This window comes from Mugil cephalus, chromosome 1 (assembly GCF_022458985.1).
Source record: "Mugil cephalus isolate CIBA_MC_2020 chromosome 1, CIBA_Mcephalus_1.1, whole genome shotgun sequence".
Classification (NCBI taxonomy): domain Eukaryota; kingdom Metazoa; phylum Chordata; class Actinopteri; order Mugiliformes; family Mugilidae; genus Mugil; species Mugil cephalus.
The window spans coordinates 9,228,453-9,246,829 of record NC_061770.1 but is presented as its reverse complement, the minus strand read 5'-3'; the positions used below and the strand labels follow the sequence as shown (position 1 = coordinate 9,246,829).

General features: G+C 46.3%; 1 protein-coding gene across 9 annotated transcripts in view; it reads left to right on the top strand.

The window, feature by feature from the left end:
- Window positions 1–18,377, top strand: part of camta1a (calmodulin binding transcription activator 1a) — a 256,185-nt gene that overhangs the window by 192,533 nt on the left and 45,275 nt on the right. For all 9 annotated transcript variants that reach the window (XM_047600161.1, XM_047600193.1, XM_047600168.1 and 6 more), the window contains one exon: window positions 12,304–12,375. In XM_047600161.1, coding sequence (XP_047456117.1) covers window positions 12,304–12,375 — 72 coding nt within the window. The remainder of the gene's footprint in view (window positions 1–12,303; window positions 12,376–18,377) is intronic.

The window sequence follows — 18,377 nt, the reverse complement described above, 5'->3', positions numbered from 1 at the left end:
AGGCACAGAAAAGGAGGCGGGACGTCGTTGTTTTGACGGATTTAGTTACAGTAGCACAGAGATCAATTATTCAGCAGAGGCATGCATGGTCGCAGGATTAATGGCGCATGCAGCAGATAAATCAACCATTGGTCTCGAACCTCTCGGGGAGGGGGGGGAAACAGTACAAGACAAACACAGAAACGCGGTTGACGTTGGCATTTTATATCCATCCTTTACCATTAGTAACCTTGAGATTTCAAGAGAGAATAGGGACGGAAAGCTCATTCAGCCACAAATAACCATCCAGATTTGGGGATATAATGTCAAAAAATGTGCACATTATATCATCTTGAATGCCGATTTTGCTCCGAAGGACAGACGTATCTCTCTGTCCTCAGACTGTGGAAGGATATGAAAAAGGAGGGCTGTAGTTGCTGTTGAGAGATTGAAACGCTGCTATATATTACAACCTCTGGAGACCTGTCGACGCTCCAACTTACTGCCCCACCACCACCACCACCACCACCATCTCTCTGTCTGTCTGTCTCCATCTCTCTCCCTGTCTCCTCCTCTCTTTTATTCTCGCTTTGACTTTGCTCTGGGTCCTTTTCCCTTTCTGCTTTACGGTTACATTTCTCATCACGCCCCCTTTGTGTATTCATACTGTGTCTGTCCATGTTCTTGTCTGTCTGGCTGTACTCGTGTTTGTATTTGTGTGTGCGCACATTTCTCTGTCTGATTGAATTTGCTACACTCAGACCCCCTCCCTCCTCGCCGCCCCCCCCCTCCTCCTTGTCTATTTTGGCTGCCAGGTTGTACCTGTCTGGTATTTCAGGTACGTTTTTGCCCATCTGTGTTCGCCTGTAATTCCCATCCTCTATTTGTCTGTCTCCTTTATCTGTCTGTCTCCTTTATCTGTCTGCTCCCTAGCTGCTGCCCCAACCCAAAACAGCTTTCATGGCCCTCCTTCTCCTACAGTTGAAATCACATACCCTGGTCAGGTTCCCACCTTCAGACACAGATCTTTGCTCAGCCAGAATGTCAAATCATTTCATTCTCAATCCCATTTTTCTCCCTGCGCGTTTGTTTCTGTGGGCCTCTCATTCTCCCCCTGTCTTTTCCTGGCTCTCCCTGTATTTCTGAGTGCATTTCGCTCTCTCAAACACAAACGTTCACTTTGTTTAATGAATGTTCTCTCTTTCCCTCTCCTCTCTGTGGTTATCTTCATATGTAGCACGAGCGCACTGCTGTGTCCAGAAGTGTTTCTGTGAAGCCAAAGCTAACCTTTGCCTTCCAGATTAGAGTAATCGCAATTAATTAAGAGTGGAGGGAGTATGGATGTCTTTGGCCGTATCAAAGCGGCAGCACTACACAGAGAGACTTTTTGCATATGAGCGATGGTGGAGGAGGGAATAAAGGAGGCAGGCAGGAGGGGAGAGGCGGCGAGGAAGCCATGGTGGGAGTGGGAGGATCAAAGCAGAGGATGGTGGCAGAGTGCTGTCCCCTGCTGTGCAGCTCAGATAAAGACAGGTTAGCGCCACAGGTCTCCTCAGTGAGAGGGAGCCAGGCACAAGGCCAGCAGAGATGCATGAACAAGCCAGCTTACAAACATCTCATAATAACTCAGCCAGAAGAAGCCCTCTGAATTAAAGTGTCACTTTTCATTTGCTTTCCTTTCCCTCATTTTGGCTCACTGGCTGATTTTTCCTCCTCTCCTGCTCCCTCTCTCTCATCTGCCTACCTCACCCCCTTAACCAGCCACCTCCCCTAATCACAATCCACACATAATATGGACTCCTTCAGTTGTGTTCCCCACTGTCTTCATCACAGGCCTGCCTGGGGGCTTTCAGGCTCTTCCATCTGCCTGCTGCGTGTCTGCAGCTCTCTCTGTCTTCCTTTGCTTGTCTCTCTGTCTGTTTGTGGCAATCCCCTTCTCTCCAAATCTGTCTTTTATGTGTCTCTGTCTGCAGGGCTCTCCCCATATAGTCGCAAGCATGATTATTGTCAAAGTTAAATATTTTTGGCTATAGTATATTTTCAGCTACAGTGAAATACAGACAGACTTGATGTTGCACAAATATTGCACGATTCAAACGCTTACTGAAAGCGCAGCGGCAGTGAACTCGGAACAAAGTTAGCTTAGCACTTTTGAAACATTTTGTCAATAGTGTGTTTGCCTTGACACGTCTGTCTGGTTACCTTTGTAGATAGCAGCTCCAGAAGACATTTCTGTTTTCCGTGTGATGCTGTTGACCCTTTATCAACCCCAAGCCCAAGGGTGTGAGTGCTAGTAGAGAAACAGCTCCGTGGCCAGGATTATTGCTATACTTTAAACGCAGTTAGTTGTCAAGCTATTGAAGTTGCAGATCTGTGCTGGGGATGCGACACAGGAGGAAGCATGCGCAGCCTAAGAATGCTGCCGTTTCCATAGCGCCTCCATGATCGATGTCATCTCTGTCATTGTTTTCAATCCAACTAATCCAGCTGCTGAGTCTGCCTGTTCAAATTGGGTGTTCTGCGGGGACTGAGGGGTAGTGCAGGGAGTAGGGATAGAGAAGAAGTACAGAGGAGCTGATGAAGGCTGTTGTCATGGTGTGAAGTGGTGCACCATCTCCCCCTCAGTGTTGGCAGTGCATGGGGCAACTATTGGTCTTTAATTGGGCACTGTGGGGCACAGTAACGAGGTTTCAAAGTATGGTGAAACAGAATGAGAAAGATATACGGAGCAATATGGAAGGCCAAAGTGTGGGGTGAACCTAGAGCGCTTTAATGCAATGCGTATTGGCAGGTGTCGCTCCGCCTAATTTCACGCCTCCGTGAGCGAATGTGCACCCAGACGATGGCCACTTCCAAGTCCCCCCTCTTTCTCGCTCTCCCTCCCTCTATTTCACCCCTCTCCGCTTTAATGCATAATTGGTTGCAGTGATGTGTTTGTCCTTCGGCACGTGATTTGGCCGGCGCCGAACGCGGACTTTGGTTCCCACTGAAATCTGGAAGCGAACGCTTGTAAGCTGGATGACAGGGTAAATGTGCAGCATAAGCACTAAATAGAGGCATGGTGACAGTTAAGGAAGCACAGGGACCCACCTCTTCCATCTGTCACGTCCAGGCCATATGATGAGGAATGATTTGATGCTTGTTCTTGTGCCTCTGTCAGTAATCCAGGCTCTGATTTTAGGCCAGTGGGTAGAGATGACAGCGGGGGGGGAGTGTGCCAGTCAGTGGTGTGTATGCGTATATACTGTATGTGTGTGTTTGGATGTCACACAGCGGGACATTCAGAGTTTGATACGGGGATGTCCTGTGGCACGCGGCGGAGACGGAAACGAGCTCTGATCCTCGACGTCGGGCTCCCTTCTGACCCCCCTCCCCCGTCGCTCCTCACACCCATCCTCACCCTCTTACCCTTTTCACCCCTCTCCTCTTTTCCTCGCTCGTCCTTTTACCCTATTCCCTCTCATCACTGTTCTTCCTTTCTCACCCTTTCGCGCCCCTCCCTCCCATAGTCTGTGTTTGTGTTGGGAAGATTAAGCTGCTCTGACAAAGCTGTGTTTACAAATATGCAGGCAGAGAAACAGGCCAAGCGACGCTGAATAGGAATAGAATACAAATTGCTTTTTTATCTCTCTTAGGGCCAGGGCGAGAGAAAATGTGTTTGCGATTGTTGCTCCTCCGCCTGTGAAGGATAAAGCCTCAGTACTGGGTTTGGGCTCCCTGTTAGCATTCGGTTCTATCCTCTCGTCTCTCTGTCTCTCTCTCTCTCTGTGTCTCTCTGTCCTCCCACTCCCTTTCTTCCCCCTTGCTCTTTCTCCCCTTTGTCTACTCCACACACTCTGTCTCTTTCTCCCCGGCAGGATTTTTTTTTCTTGCTGTTTCCTTGGTAATCATATCTCCTTTCCTTTCTTCTCTCCTCCTAACTCTCCCATGTCTCCTTGATGTGTGCCGCCCCCCCCCCCCCCCCCCCCCCCCCCCCCCCCACCCCATGTGCACTGCTCCCTCTCTCCTCACCTCGTTCCCTCAATAATTCCCCCCATTCCTCTCCCCCACCTTCATGTTTCCATGCAAGCCGAATATTTTTCTGCCACTCACTCCCTCATTCATTCTCTCCATCCATCTCTCCTTTTTTCTCTCCTCAACTCAGTGAGACTTGTCATGATTTACAGTCGGAACTCTTCCTTGCTCACGCTGGAGTTATTAGAAATTTTGAGAGCCTATAGATCACGGCGAGGGTAGGAGTCGCGAGCCTCTGCTAATCAGCGCTAACCGAGCTGTGCAGCATTACAAATCTGGGCTCTCTCTTACAATTAGGCGGCACGTCTGCCCGGCGTAACCCACAGCGGGGAGGCTGGGTCTGTGATGTCATCTCGAGCAGGTCTCCGCCGCGTGTGTATTTTCGGGGCGAAACAGTGGGTTGGATGTTTGCTCTCATTAATGCAGAGGACGTGCTCTCCTTCTCCACACAGTGGCACTTTTATTCTTACCTCAGCTAACACGGGGGAAGGTTAATAAGCGGTCATACAGACTCAAACAATGCCATCTATGTTTAATAAGCAGCATCAGTCTCACAATGTGATGCCACCATTAATTCATTATTTAAATGAGGACGTCTCACTTTTTAAGGACACCCGACTTCTCTTTTTACTTTGCTGTTGACTTGGTGCGTGCTGTAGACACATGTTAATACAATATCCATGTTCTGTGTCCCTTTTGGCCGTTCTCCAGCACATGCATTTGGGTTTGGCTGAGCGCAGTGGAGAGAGCAAATACGGGAAAGTCTTCCAGACTCAGCTGTTTCCTGCCCACTAAAAATGACAGCTAAAACATGACCTCTGACCTTGAGCCTCTAAACTGTGGCTCGATAACCTGATTGCCGTATCCATTACTCCACTTTTAGTGGAATGAGGCGCCTTTAGTGGTCGAGCAACGCCGGGCTTGTATTGCAAACAGATACTTATAATTCATTTTTCTGCAAGACATTTTTACATGCCTGTCCTAGGCAGGCAATCTAGAGGGCAGTTCAGAGGTTAGCTAGGAAAGAAGCAGCATCTTGAGATAATGACCGTGCCATTTTACCTTTTACACATCTGCTTTGCATCCATTTGCAACCTGTCATGCCTCGCATTCATATAATTTGTTGACCTCACGCAGACTTTTGACTGAAGCTATTTTGCTTCATAAAGTCTAAATGAGTTCAGTCGCAGATTTTCAAGAGGCCCTATTAGCATTTCAAAAACAAAGACATGACTCGAGCTAATTTAATCTGAAACACATCTCCAAAGTAAGGCCACTCTCTTATGTGTGAAGCAAAGTCAGTGGCAGAGGGGGAAAGCATCAGAAAAAAGAAAGCCAGTGAGGAGAGTGGAAATAGAACATTTATTACCATGGCATGTGTAGGCCTGTTCGTCTAGTGTGGGTACTATAGAAACACAGTTTGACTTTTGAGAAGCTGACAGAAGCGCTGCAAGGTTTACTGAGCTTTTGTTGACAGGCATCAATGTGTTGACTGCTGTAGTAGGCTGAGGTCAAGGCAAGACCTCGACTAGCTCTTTGTGAGTGTAAAAAAAAAAAAAGGAAAACAGCCTGATGTATTCTCTTGCTAACTGTTTCACCTCTTTCCTTTTTGTGCGGCTTACTTTTAGTGAATAGGCCTTTATGCAGCACTGCATTTCAGACAGATGTAGCTTCAGTAGCGAAACTGTTCAAGTTTTTATTTTTATTTTTAATGTATGTTCCTCCATCTGGGACATGATCATGATAATACACGATATATTTATCAGTGTTAGAGTTAAAGCTATAAATCCATCAGTATTATATTTAGGACCTACACCCGTTTTCTTTTTCTTCCTTTTCACTCTTTAACAAGGTCGATGCTCACTAAAAAAACAGGCAGAAACTGCTAAATTGGCTTAAGAACTGCCCAACACGTTAAACGCTGGAAGGATAGTGTGGAACCATCGTCTTCCAGGAAGAAATGTGGTCAGAAAAAATCCATATTGACCATGATCGGTGATCGCTTGAGTGCAAATTGAAGAAAAACAACAGCAGAACTCAGGGCTATGTTTAATAAAAAAAAAAGAAAAACACTTATCAGTGAGGCTAACGGGGAAAAAGGCTTCAATTTGCTAGGGAGGATAAACACTGCACTTTGGAGCAATGGAAGAAGGTCACGTGCTGAGTCCAGACTGACCCTGTTCCAGAGTGATGGGGCATCAGGGTCAGATGAGAGGCAGATGAAGTGATGCCCCATCATTCCTAGTGTCTAATGTACCAGTCTGTGGGGGCAGTGCTATGATCTGGTGTTGCTGAAGTTACTCAGGTCTAGGTTCAACAACATTATGCCCAAAGAATGAGGTCAGCTGACTACCTGAATATACCGAATGATCAGATTATTCCATCGGTGGATTTTTTTTCTTCCCTGATGGTACAGACATATTCCAAGATGGTAATGTCAGGATTCATGGGGCTCAAATTGTGAGAGAGTGGTTCAGGGAGCATGAGGCATCATTTTCATACATGGATTCACCACCACAGAGTCCAGACCTGAACCCCACTGGAGAAGGTTTTGTGCTCTCCCAACATCAATACGAGATCTTGGTGAAAAATGTATGCAACACTGGATGGACTGTGTGACATTGCAGACCCTTTTCATTGAAACAGTGCTACAGTGAATGCTGCTGTAATAAAACCTAAAGGTGGTCCAACACAATTTTAGTGTTTTTTTTGCCAGGCAGTGTTTTTTACATGTGACCTAGCCGTGTCCCTGTGTGTCATTGGCACAAGCCACATATTTGTGTAAAAACTGCATTTCCATTTTTGTAGGTGAATGCACATTATTAATTTTGCAGGTGTGGCAGAGCACCAGGTAGTGCGGCTCTTGTTGCACTATTATGTGTTTGTGCCTCTGTGTGCAGGAGTGTGGTGGCATGCCGTAGGCCCAATGCCACCCTTCCATCCCATTAGCTGAGCCCAGCCCCTGCCTGTGTCTGCTTTAACCTTGGCCAGCAGGCTGGAGGAGAGGGAAAGTAATTCTAACCTTAAAAACCTGCTGATTAAAGCTAGTTTGGTGGAATTCGATTCCACTTAATGCCTTTGGCCGCGAGCCCAGTTGGCTAGCATTAGCATCAACAGACACAGTGTCTTCAGTCAGGGAGACAGACGTGCATGGGCATGAGCTTCCTCTGGCATATGCAAAAGTGTGGCTGTAAACCCCGTATCCCTTGTCTCTAGCTCTCCGCCTCTCTATTCTTCTTCCCTGCCTCTTATCACACTCTCAGTCTGCCCAATATATCTTCCATATAGCCAACCTCCTCACCATCGCTTTCCATAGTCCTTCTTATTGCTTTTAATTTGTTGTTTTCCTGAGCCTTGGGAATGGAGCAGAACAGAGTCACTGAGTTTTCAGTGGTCAGGGGTTCTCTCTAACCGCCTCAGTCCTGTTATTGTTTTCCTCTTGAACTTGATGTATAGCTGTGTTTACACGTCCAGCGTGGCTAATTAATTCTCCTCTTCAGGGCCTGTTTATCAACTGTTTGTGTTTATTTTACAATGGGTGCGCTATTTTTAGAGTCAGTCATTTCCATAACACATGCATGTTTTCCAGGACATCATTTGTTTTGCTTTGTTGAGGAATTTAGGTTTCTTTTCCATTTTTTTTTTTTTTTTTTCCCTACAGCTCGGGTGCAGCCTGCCAAGTCATTTTGTAGTCCGCTCAGTTTTGACTGATTTAGAGGCTGCAGCTGGTCCAACGGAGGGGACCAGGGAGATAAATCTAAGCCTCTTTTTATTTATTATGTATAATGTCTCATCAACCCTTGCTTAAGTCTTCAGATGCACCGAAGAATTATGCTGTTACAAATTTACAAGTTGTGGCTTATTTGAAGGCTTATAAAGAAGGGAAATCTTAATAGAGAAAGCAGTAGCTGGGATAAAAGCCACACTCACCCTCCCTGTACCATACCAGAGATGTGCATTTCTCTCTAAATCCAAAAATGCAAGTGATATACTGTATATTATGGGCAGTCTGGGCATAGTGCCACCCTACCAGACACTATAGATAATTTGATTCCTGCCGAACGACTGGGAGAGTGCAGAGCAGAGTGGCTGACTGTAAAGACAGCAGGTGAAATGCCAAGCATTACGGTATCAGTCGAAAATGAGCTCATCCTCCAAACTGGAAGCGGCACTTTTCAGCCCTAAGTCATCTAATCACATCTGTATAGAGCCAGAAATCGTTGCTTGATCAATAGTCATCATGGATGCTGTCGATAGCCGGGGTAGTTTGAATTTTGCATGGTCCATGAATCTCTATTGAGTATGGATTTTGCGTTCACTCCTCGGATGGTGTCTGATAGTGCTGCCCCATTGGCTGCGGTGCGAGCTCTATTTATGCTGCTGCGCCCCGGGCTGAATCACCTGCCCCAGGCATCCATGTGAACAGACATATGCAAACATGCACACAAACAGAAGCACACACACGCACAAAATGATACATTCCCTCTAATGAAGCAGTGAGCCAGAAGTGACTTTACCAGGTGGATGTCCATGTCAACAACTGTATAATAGTGCAAAGCGAGTCATTCCGTTTGGCGATGGTTGACAAATTTATTTGAGGTCCAATGGTAGATTATTCATACCCAGAGTGGTGGAATGTATGAAAAAAAATGCTGGCTACGGAAACATTAGAGGACACCTGAGTCATTCATGAGTCAATACTAAAACTATCCTTGAAAGACTTGATAGAAGGAATGCTGAGGAGGGGAATGTCATTTTAAAAGGCGACGAAAGGGCTGTTAACAAAATACCTGACAAGTTATTCATGTATGTGCTCGTTCCTGTGTGCGAGTAAATGAATACGCGCGAGCTCCCCGGTGGGACTGGCAATCCAACAGAAAGACAAATGTGTGGCAGCCACTGACAGTGGGATGTCTGCATCACGGCAGGAAAACTGCAAATTGCCAACATAAATAAGGTGCCACGCTCTGATTAGGACTGTCTTCACACATTATTATGGTCTAATGACAGCGTTTCCCCTTTTCTTTCGCTCTCACTATAACTGCGGGTCTGTTTTCCAGGTTTGCTTCCACAGGCTTTGCATTTTCACCAGCCCGTCTCAAGCTGCGCCTGACATCTGTCAGCCATGATGGATGAATGTAAGTGAAGTGTCGTCAGGGCAACAGGAGGCCAGGGGCAGCTGTGGCCTCCAGAGGCAGGACGGGTGGCCGGTTTATTTAAGACGAGGGCTATATTCAGTCAAAGCAATAATACCCTTTCATTGGGCCGTGCCAGAGTTTCGGTGCCTTGACCACATGCTTGACTGACAACACCAAATAAATTTGCAGCCTCGGTGTCTGACTTTGGAGGACACGTGGCGCTCCGGCTCTTCTTTTTTTTCTTTTTTTTTCCCTCGCTGTCCACAGTGACAGCACACTAACACATTATGGACACGCTGCTTGTAAATTCTCCTAACAGTTTTGTATCATTCACCTGCTGTCTGTGTTTAATTTGCCCACACAGCAGCACACTAATAACACGCGGACATATGTGCATGCATACAGCTACATGTGTATTTGTTTGGCCTGGGTTTGTATCAGTGTGCAAAAACCTCTTCAAAGTTACACACAGGGAAATTGCACATTTTATGAGAGGATATGTGCGCATGTGTGTATAATTACGGTTTAATTGCTTACCCTGTGATGTGCTGTCATCTGTCACAGCCCAAAGACAGGAAATAATGGTTCTGCTGCTGTCATTTTGTCACCGAGACACTCAGCATGCAGAAAGCAGCGGAAACACCAGTAACTGATATGCGCCTTGCATTACTGATAAGCGCTCAAGTATGATGAGCTTTGTGTACGTGGGCGTGCTCGTGCTCTCAAAAGTGTCTTGGCCTCCTTTTGTATCTCGATCTATTGTGATTGTCGGTGTAAGTATGCAGAAGGCTGCGTGCATGACTGTTACAGTATGTGCATTTCTGTGTGAATATTTATGAGTTGGCTTGTGCTTGTTTTTTGTTTAATTTTGTGCGCGTGTGCGTGAGGGAGGATTGGCGGCCGTGTTACGGGAGAGTGCGGGTTCGCAAGTTTACGCGTGTGTGTGCGCAAATGTGTGCAAATGCCTTCCGTACAGTGTATATCCGCAGTGACAGGTGCAACAGTTGTGTTATGCTTTAAGCGGCTTGTTTGTCTGGCACGCTGCTATGTGTGGTTGAGAAATGGAGTAAACAGAAGGAAAGGAAAGCAGCCTGGGGGCTAATTTATTCACTCCCCAGTCGCCCTAGTCACAGAGGCCTGTTGCATCGGCCCACCTGTCAATCCCGAGGAGCGCGCCGTGGCGTCATACCGTCTAACTCCGCAGCCACGCCACGGCTCACTCTCAGTGGGCCAAGCGCTTTAGGCTAGAGCAGTATTAACCGTGATATATTAATAAACGCTCTCTAATCAGAATTCATTTAAATTTTTGCACACCAGCTGCATTTAAAGGTGTGTATGCGGTGAATGCAAAGTTGGTGCCGAACAGACGTAGCGCTGGCATTTCCGTTTGTGAGCACCTTTCACAAAACTGTTGCAACACAGAAACTTATAAAGAGTTTAATGCCTTATAGACTACTGTATTGCATCACTAGTCCCTTGGAAGAGCACAAAGTACAGTTTATGACATAAATGCTCACAAAACTCCACAGCAGAACTGTGTGAGCGGGTAGCTGTTGTCGTTGACTGTGGTAATGTGTTCAGTGCACTGTGGGTGTGGGAAGAAGTGTCTGTCCGTCGCCAGCGTAGAGTAATGGATGGCGGAGCTATGGGAGTGGGAGGAGGCATACATCCTATTTGAGACAGCTGTAATGGATGAGAGCACAGCAAAAAATAAGAACAGGAGGCAGCGTGCGCGTGTTCGCTCTCCCTCTCTCCCTCTCTCCCTCTCTCTCTCTCTCTCTCTCTCTTTCTCTCAAACTCTCACACGCTGAGTTCGGTAGTATTGAAATCAGTTCACAAAAGATGTGAATGGAACAATGGAACACCTGGAGAAGCAGTCAGGGCCGAGGCGACTCTCGTTCATGAATTGGTTGTGGAAATTGCGTGTGTGAATGTATAGGATACAACCTGCACGTGCATGTGTTTGTGCCTCTGGAGTGTAATGTGGAATGTGGAGTTGTACGACACAATAGTGAATCGGTTCGGTTTGACTGATGACTGTTTATACAGACTGACCGTAAATGCCTCTCCTAACTAGGTTTTAGTTAAACAAGCCCTGCACATAGCACAATTCAAGAAGCCTCGAGGCCATGTAACCCACTGTCCTCACTCCCACTCACGCTGCCTTTTCCCTTCCCCCTTCACCACTGCCTTAACTGACTGGAAATATATAACTGCTGAATAATGAAGATGTGTCGGTCCAGTACGTGCATGTCTGTGAGTGTGTGCGCACCTTTGATGTCTGATTTCTCACCAAACATTTATACCGAATGATTCAATTGTAGCACAACCCGAGATTTCTGTCTTCAGGACGATCCAACTACTTCCACAAAAACTGCACAAAATCACAGCTCGTGCTCCAGCCGGTGAGGGCTGGTCATGAGCACGGTGCTGTAGATTTTTTTTGTTTCTGCTGCAAACAAGCAAAAAACCTCGCCATCTCTCCCGTTCGCCTGTGAGCCAAGGCCGCGGGTCTCCTGCGGAAGGATTGAGTGCGGGAGAGGATGGGAGGAGGTTAAGAGCTGCCGTCACGCACTGCCCCGCGGTGCACCGGGTTTCGCTGGGTTTGCCTCGGCTGCCGACTGGTGAAAAATGTCTCCTGGCCTCTGTGCCAGATACCAGGAGGTGTTATCAGCCGTGCCTAGCTCTCTCTACGGTAACGAGCCCCCAGGCACGGTATTATCTGTTTACGATAAGGATATTAATAACACTGTGCTTTAGTTATGTGCTGGCACGCCCTGTGAGTTGAGGGAGTGGGGGGGGGGTGTTTGGTGTAAGGAGCACCTGAATCATTCTGTCAAGGGGTTCTTTAGAAGCAGGACAGGATATGAGGGGAAGAGGCGGAGAGCAAAGAAAGGAAGGAGTCGTATGGTGATGCTGGGACAGTGCTGAGGATGGTTAACCCCGTCCACTCTCTCCCTCCAGGTCACCGTCTTTGTTTTCAAGAACAATAGCTTGACCATCTGCCAGCGGGTCCATTTGGGAGTTATCGTATACGGGGGGGGAGGTCAGGGGTTAAAAGGTCACAGCTGTCATGGTCGGCTGAGAGGTCAACCTATTTCCTGCACTTTACTGTAGTGTAATGTCCTCTTTCTGTCCCTCTTTGTCTTTTTCTCCGCTATCTCATCTCCAGTGTTTGTATGGCTGCTACGTCCACTCCTCCATCATCCCCACCTTCCACCGCAGGTGCTACTGGCTGCTCCAGGTAAGAAATCCCTTTCTCCTCCTTTAGCTCGCGTGCACACACACAACGCTCCCCGCCTCTTCCCCACAAGAACTTGAATGAGTTGCATGATATCAGTTTCCATTAAACCGAAGCATTTTCCTTTGACAGCCGGCAGGCAGGCATCAACCTACCCCTCCTCCACCTCTCCCTTTCTCTCATTTCCCTCTCTCTCTTCTCCTTCTTTTCTCTCCCCAGCCTCCATTTCCCTTATCTTTCCCAGTCATTCACTTTTCTGATGGCATTGCCCATACACACAGTCCAGCACGGGGCCGGTATCTCAGTCTGCTAAAAGCTTTGCCATCTCCCCTGTCTAACAGCTGCAGTGATGGGCAGTAAAAGCATGATGGAAGAGGTTCCCTGTACAGTGTAGTGTGCTTACTCTGGGTCATCAAGTCTGCAGACTGAGAGTGGTTGTAAATAGTAGTCCTTTGATCACCTACCCAATACATCTCATCATTCTCGTTTAGCATGGCAGCCATTATTGTTGGAAGGTGCCTGATACAGTCATTCACACACACACACAGTTTTAAAGGAGCATAAAGCACATGCTCGGAAAATAAAGATTTGTGGTTCCTCTGTTACTATCTATCTATCTATCTATCTATCTATCTATCTATCTATCTATCTATCTATCTATCTATTGCTATGTCTTGCATACAGTAATTGCATTAATGCAATTAATTAATGCAGTGATTATAATGAATAAACAGAAACTCATCTTTTGGATACGGTTAGTGTTTGGCTTTAATATCCTACTGTTTGGCTGCCGCGCCTCTGTTTCAGGTTTTCTAAGTTGCATTTACTGACGAGAATTGTTGAGTCTCAACATCCCCGTTGTATTGAATGTACCCAGAAGACATATCAATTTGCCATCCAACCAGCCCCTTCCCACCCATACCACAATGGCTGCTAGTAAAAACGGGGGAGCAGATTGGCAGGGAAAAGACAAAAGAGAAAAACTGGCCTTAACAATGCCTAAATACTAATCAAAATAATTAGAGTGTTCCCGCGGCAAACAAAAGCAGTCAGACAACAGTTTATTTTTCTCTCTTGCTCCGTGTTGGCACGGTGTGTGACAGGCAGTAATAACAACTCTAGCAGACAAAAAAAGCGCTGCTCTGCCTGCCTCTTCTGAGTTAGTCAGCAAAACCACTTGGGTTGTTTTCACTTAAATCTATTATCCAAATGATTAGAGTTAATGTGTGTTATTGAAAAAAAGTCTAGGAATGTGGTGCCAAGTAATTTGAGACACTGAATACTTGTGTCACAGGTTATTTTTAAGATAATTTTTTTCTTAATTTCTATGGTAATGCTTTACTTTGATGGGGGTTATTGTTTTCCAGAACCATTCTTACCATCCAAACTAGCTGATGTCCCCTCATAAAACCATTTCAGTGTTGAAGATAGTGGACAAAATGGACAAGAATTCATTACAAGCTTATGTTTTAACACAAATTACGCATAAAAATCCAGTCATTATCATTCACTTGAAATACTCTTTATTGGATTCCTGCATTTCCTTGGTGGACTGTGGTGAGTAATACAGTACACAGTGAGAATTTTACACTGAGGACTGAGGTTTGTGGATTTTGTATCCCATTACTGATGTGGAATTGCAATAGTAAGGAAACTTACGACCAGTATAGAAAGGCAGAATATTTTTACCGACAATGATGACGTGCTCATACGTTATGATCACATATGAGAACGTTGGTACAGGCTTCAAAAATACAAGCCTGTCATTTTTTTTGGGTCAAGTTCAGGCCAATAGCAGCACGACTGCAAGCCACTGGTCCATGAAGGGTCGGGCCAAAGTTATGCTTGACACATACACACACGGGCACATGGAGACATTCCTTCTGGGGTCACGCTGGTTCAAAACTAGCCCTTTCACCGTCTCTGCCAGTCGCAAGACAGATGCACATAAACACTCATCAAACTTTGCGGAGTTCACTGACTAAACTTTTCGTTCCAGTTGCTGCAGAGCATCAGCTAAGAACAACTGGTGAAATGAATCCTTGGCCCTCACCTCTCACACTGCTCAGCAGATCTACTTACAGTGTCTCCCAGAGCTCTGAGCTGGATGTGTGCAGCTAACACATTCACCCATCACAATAAAAAAGTACCTTCTGCTGCTAAACCAAAAAAATCATCTATTTACTTGTATTTTCTTTGGCACTTCTGGAATCCCAGATTTACATCTATTTCCAGGCAGTTTATCGCAGACCATCTGTGCTGACAAGAAACCACAGTCACACTGATACCAGAGGTAAAGAATTGCACCTCAGTCCATATCTGCAGATGCAAATAGACCTTCAGTACCTTTGTCTCTTCAAGTCACTTTTAGTCAGTCAGTCTCTTTCTTAATCTCTCTCTCTCCTCCTCCCTCCAGTCTCTGAACCCTCTGTCCCTGACTCCCTGTGTACCATTTGCTGTGTCCATATGAGATTTGCAGGCAGTAGTCTGTCAACAGCAGAGCAGCAAGGAGACTGGAGCTCCCAGAGCGGCAACAGGGAAAGGTCACCAGTGAGTGAAAAATGTAAATATTCAGCCATCCAGCAGCCACAGTCACGGAGAGACAGGGATGAAAATAACTCCTATTACACAGCACCGACAGGGAGGGAACACAGAGGACAGAGAGGGTACAGACAGACTGTGAATGAGAGAGTGAGATGGACACAACTTTTAAAAAGTTAGGCTAAAAAACACATGGAAAGGACAGTTGGAGAAGAAGAAGATTTGAAGCGAAAATGAAAAAAAACACAGTAGAATACGGAGAAGCGGGACATTGTGTATATGTGGGTCTTTTCGGTTTTGTGTGTAAAAGACCAAAAAAGCCAGAAAGCAAGAAGCAAGAGAGACAGTGAGGTCGGTAAAAGGTGTTTTAGTGAGGGGGGTTCAACCAGTGGGTGTGTGCCTCTTTATCCACTCTTTATCCACTCTTTATTGAGTTAAAGCCTGGGTAATGAGACAGGGGACAGGAATAAAGACCTGTGAGGGGGGTCTTCTCTCGCTCCATTCATTTTCTTTTGTTCTTTTCAACTCTCACTCTCAATCTGCTCATCCCCGCCACGCTACCTCCACCTCTCTATGGCATTAGACCACTTCAGAATGTCTGGCCCATCTCCGCAAATGGCTGAGACTGAAGAAAAGTACCACCACAGTTATCTGGGGTTGCAAACAATGAATCCAAATTGCTGCTGAGACAGAGAGTTGCCCAGGGCGGACTGTGTGGGTTTCTACTGAGAAAAAAAAAAAAAAGAAAAAAAAAAGAATAAAAAAAGTTCCCAGTTCAGTGGATTTGGTAAAAATCAGAGTTCTGTGGAACACCAAGTAGAGTTTTTTACACTTCCAGCAAAAAAATACACTCAAAGTCCACAAGCCTTAAAAACATTGTAACATTATGTATCCACTCTTGAAATGCTGTCAGTTACAGTTGGAGTGCGCATAATCAGATACTTAAAAGCATATCTACTACTTATTCACACTCTTTCCAGGTACATGCTGTCAAGACACACACACACACACACACACACACACACACACACAGGGAAAAGCACACACCCATCGACACAAAGGATCTTGCCCGTCCTGGTGGCACTGATTGATTCTATTGCTCCTTGTCCCCTCCTCTTGTTTAGTGCGAATCGAATGTAATTCCCTGCTTGTGCCTCTCCATCAAATCAGACAGTGGAGTTTGTGCTGGCCGGCGGGGGCACAGAGGTGGGGATAATTATGATATTAATACGGAGGGGGTCTGAGGGGAAACTTCATTTGTCCTGCTGCCTGCCACGAACACAGAGAGGGGTCAATAGCCTCTCCTGCTTTTCCTACTTTAAAGAGGAAGAGAGAGGGATGAGATAATGAAATGACTAGTAAGGCAGGAGGGAATGCTGACGACCTTGTTTCTTCACAGCTATCACTTTCTCCCTCTTACCTTCCTCAGCTTAGGCCACTGTGCTCTAGTCTCTGTCTCACATGAATACATTATTAATACCATCATTCACTGCAGTTACATTTTTCTTATTACATTAGTCCTTCAGAGTATAATGACTTTGGAACCACTTGAATTAGTGTTATGCAGGAAAATGAGTCGTCACTGTTGTCCCTGTGATCATTCTACCACTGTTAGACAGTATTTCGGGCAATTTTAATTTATAGAATCATTCAAAGGTCACTTAATTGGACAGGCAGAGTGATAACTTTGTGATTAAAGAGAACCCTTGGTGGCTCGGTGGTGCTGTCCATGGTGCTGAAACGTAACCTTTTTCAAGCTCCTCACCACAACGGCGCCTTTGAAAGCTATTTTCATTTTCCTTTCTGGTTCTGCTCATTCATCAAAACCCACCCAGTGCTTTTTAACTCCCATGCTGTGCTCTTCTCATAACAAGCTTACCAATCTCTACAGATCAATACATCTGATCGAGGCTGTCAGCAGATCATGTGCAGGAACCAACGCATGTACACATCATGCCCCGACACCAGACAAGACAGAGAGAGGCCTCTCTCGCCCCGGTTAATTGAATGGGAAATGTTCAGTAGCTCCTTTGCTGTGCTGATCCATTGGTCTGTGAGCTAGCAGGATTCAGTAGCTCCAGAGCGGACATGCCTCCAGGCTAAAGACAGACAGATGGATTCTTTATATCTACGAGAGTCCTCTATTCATTCAAATCAGTTTAGTTGCCTCTGTGTTGAGCACTGGGAGACAGGTGCCGGATTCAGAGTGGCTCAGGTGATGTGTGATGACGGAGCAGAGCTGTCAGGTCCAGATTCACATCAGATACGTCCACACTATGCAAGGCTACATAATGAATATTTCACTGAGATAAATCATGGATGAGCCTGGGCACCTTTCTGTTGATTTCACTGAGAGGGTAGAGAGTCAGAAAAACCTGGTGAGGTTTTGACTGGCTGTCTACAACCTCAGGGCAAACGGAGGCAGTAGAAATATAATTGCCTTTAGCTATGCAGGCTGTTGTTTGTATCACATGGAAATGCACCTCTACAGAGTATGAGCTCAGATTTATAGCATATGAATTTGACTTCACCGCCTGACATTACTGTTAAATTCAAAACCCCAGCTCTGGACTGGCAAGAGAACAGGTGGCAGTATATGCAGTGGGGAGAGTGTGTCTGTATATCTGTCAGCGTCTCCACATGTTTGTCTTTGTGTGAGTGCGGATCAGACTTTGCCGCTCTGTTACTGCACTATGGTGGGGGACTACTGTGCTTTCGGCAGCATGCTGCTGCTGGCAGGCCCCCACTCTTTCCGCCATGAGGAGAACAGCTGCTTCACAAGCATGTCGGGGTGTGAGCCATGTCCCTGTGGCTCCCCTCGTCTCCTTCACTTCTCCTCCTCCTTGTCTGCAGTCACACAGACACCGTGCGTCTGACATTAACCCCCTCCGTCCCCCGTGCTCATAAACATTCATATAAGTCTCTCTCCTCGCTATCAACTTTTCCTCTAGTCTTCTGAGCACATCTGCTACCCTCTCTTTCCTCTCAGCGAGAGAGAAAAAAAAAACATGGAGTTAGTTCTAAGTTGGTTTCTGCCCAAAACAGTGACACTGGGACTTCTGACCTCTAAACAAATTGAAGGTTACTCTGGTGTTTAATTAATGGCCCCTGCTGGAGCGCTCTCTCCCCATACGATGAAAGGGAGAGAAGTTGAGTTAAACCCCAGAGGCAACCCTCTCCTCCTCTCCTCCTGGCAGACTGATCTGTTCCTCAGTGCCTGCGACCTTTTCTCTAGGCCCGTCGCCTAGCCCACCAGCACGGCCAATTATCACAAATCCCCCGCCGCATTTGTCTTGCCATTTTCACTCTGCAGCCAAAGAGGCGTGCGTGGCCATAGACTCATGCAGCCTCCTAACCAGCCTGAGCCCAGACGGGGAAACAGAGGCCCACAACAGGTATGTGGTGCTTAAATAATTCAGTTATCCTGAAAGGTTAAGGCTCTGCCAGTAAGACGAATTGACATT